Source organism: Hylaeus volcanicus, chromosome 5 (genome assembly GCF_026283585.1).
Source record: "Hylaeus volcanicus isolate JK05 chromosome 5, UHH_iyHylVolc1.0_haploid, whole genome shotgun sequence".
NCBI lineage: Eukaryota > Metazoa > Arthropoda > Insecta > Hymenoptera > Colletidae > Hylaeus > Hylaeus volcanicus.
This window is the reverse complement of record NC_071980.1, coordinates 14,990,541-14,992,461: the sequence shown is the minus strand read 5'-3', so window position 1 is coordinate 14,992,461 and position 1,921 is coordinate 14,990,541. Positions and strand designations below refer to the sequence as shown.

At 41.2% G+C, this 1,921-nt stretch overlaps 1 protein-coding gene across 1 annotated transcript; it reads right to left on the bottom strand.

The window, feature by feature from the left end:
* Nucleotides 1-1,110: 1,110 nt before the first annotated feature.
* On the bottom strand, nucleotides 1,111-1,614 carry LOC128877409 (histone-lysine N-methyltransferase SETMAR-like). The gene has a single exon (XM_054124691.1). The coding sequence runs from the start codon at nucleotides 1,612-1,614 to the stop codon at nucleotides 1,111-1,113; it is 504 nt and encodes a 167-aa protein (XP_053980666.1).
* Nucleotides 1,615-1,921: the final 307 nt, after the last annotated feature.

Below are 1,921 nucleotides of genomic sequence, written 5' to 3'. Positions count from 1 at the left end.
CAACTCCCACTACCGCTTTTCTAACAAATCTAGAGTATATAAACCGATGCGTTTTGCATCTCGGGGGCTCATTTCTTGAGGACACGTTGAAGTTACGTTGCGCTATATCTTAAACCCGCGAGGCAGGATCGGGAAGAATCCCCTTCGAGTAAAGTAAAGTAAAGTAAAATTCGGGTTATAGTAATCAAGAAGAAATAAGACGCAGACCGTGTTACCTCGTCGTTAGATCGGGAAGGATCCCCTTCGAACATAGTCTTGAAACGTTTTGGTAAATACTCGTTCTATTGTAAACGTGACCCCCACATTTCAACTCGGTGCGTAACCTTGAGAGTAGGAATTAGTTTCCGCGATATATATACAGAAAACATTTGTATAGTCCTAATTAAACCTTTCAATACATAGCTTAGTAGAGTAATCCTAACTACTTTCTTCAGTACCTATCCTATTGAATTATTAAATTAAGGAGACCCACAGCAATACACCTTTACCGCTCGAGGTGTATTGCATAGTATTGGGTTGGAAAGAAAGTTCGTAGCGTTTTTAAAGCAAACCTTTAAAGCAAAGTTTATATTCTTCCACATAATATTATTCTACAATGTATTTGGCACTTTGTTCTATTACTTTTTGCCATCTATATGGTAGCTTGAAGATTCCATACTTCCAGAAAGTGTCCTCCTTCTGGGCGATAAACTGGTCCACGTGACTTTTGCAAGCTTCTATGGAGTTGACCTTTGTTCCATTTAGAAAATTTTGTAGGGATCGAAATAGGTGGAAATCTGATGGTGCCAGATTAGGTGAATATGGCGGATGGGGAAGAACATCCCACCCAAGCTGCAACAACTTCTGTCTTATTTGTATCGAGACGTGCGGTCTGGCGTTGTCGTGCTGGAACACGATACCTTTTCGATTTGCTAATTCCGGTCGTTTTTCGTCAATAGCTGTCTTCAAACGGTCCAGTAGGGCACAGTATGTATCGGAATTTATCGTTCTGTTATGCGGTAACAGTTCGTAGTATAGGACACCTTTCCAATCCCACCAAATGCATAGCATGACCTTTTTTGGGTGTAGACCGTCTTTTGCAGTCGTTAATGGTACCTCATTTTGTTTTCCCTATGATCTCTTTCGCTGCACATTGTTATAGAGGACCCATTTTTCATCACCCGTTATTAGCCGTTTTAAGAATGGATCATTTTCATTTCGCTTCAGGAGTGAATCGCTTATGGAAATGCGATCCATTATGTTTTTCTCCGTCAGGTCGTGCGGCACCCAGACATCGTAATGACTTACGAATCTGAGGGCCTTTAAACAATTCACAACGGTCGTGTGGGATATGTGAGCTACCTCTGCGATGTCCCGTGTTGTTTGCCGTGGATTATTTTCCACTAGTGTTCTGATTAAATCGTTATCGGCAACTAAAGGCCTACCAGAACGTTCTCGGTCCATCAAATCAAAATTGCCACTTTTGAAGCGAGCAAACCATTTTCGCACGGTACTTTCAGCAACAGAACCTTCTCCATAAACGGCAGAAATCTTCCGTGCTGTTTCTGTAGCGTTTTTTCCCTTTCGAAAATAAAAAGCCATCAAATGACGGAAGTGCACCTTATATTCCTCCATATTTACACTTCTATTACGTAGTTGTAAAATTGATTAATACAAAAATTACTTGCACAGAGAGACGCGTTGAACCATAACCTTTTATAATATGTATGCATGTCTTTTGTTTTAAACAAGCATCGAACTGACACACGCTTCCAACGCAAACTGCTAGAAAACGCTACAAACTTTCTTTCCAACCCAATAGAAGTTACGAGGCCCCAACTAACAAATCGTAGTGGCAACCCTACGTTAGCCATACGTAGGTGGGTCCACGAAAGCACATCCCTGTTAACAAAATTATCCAAACGACAACTATCCTCGGCCG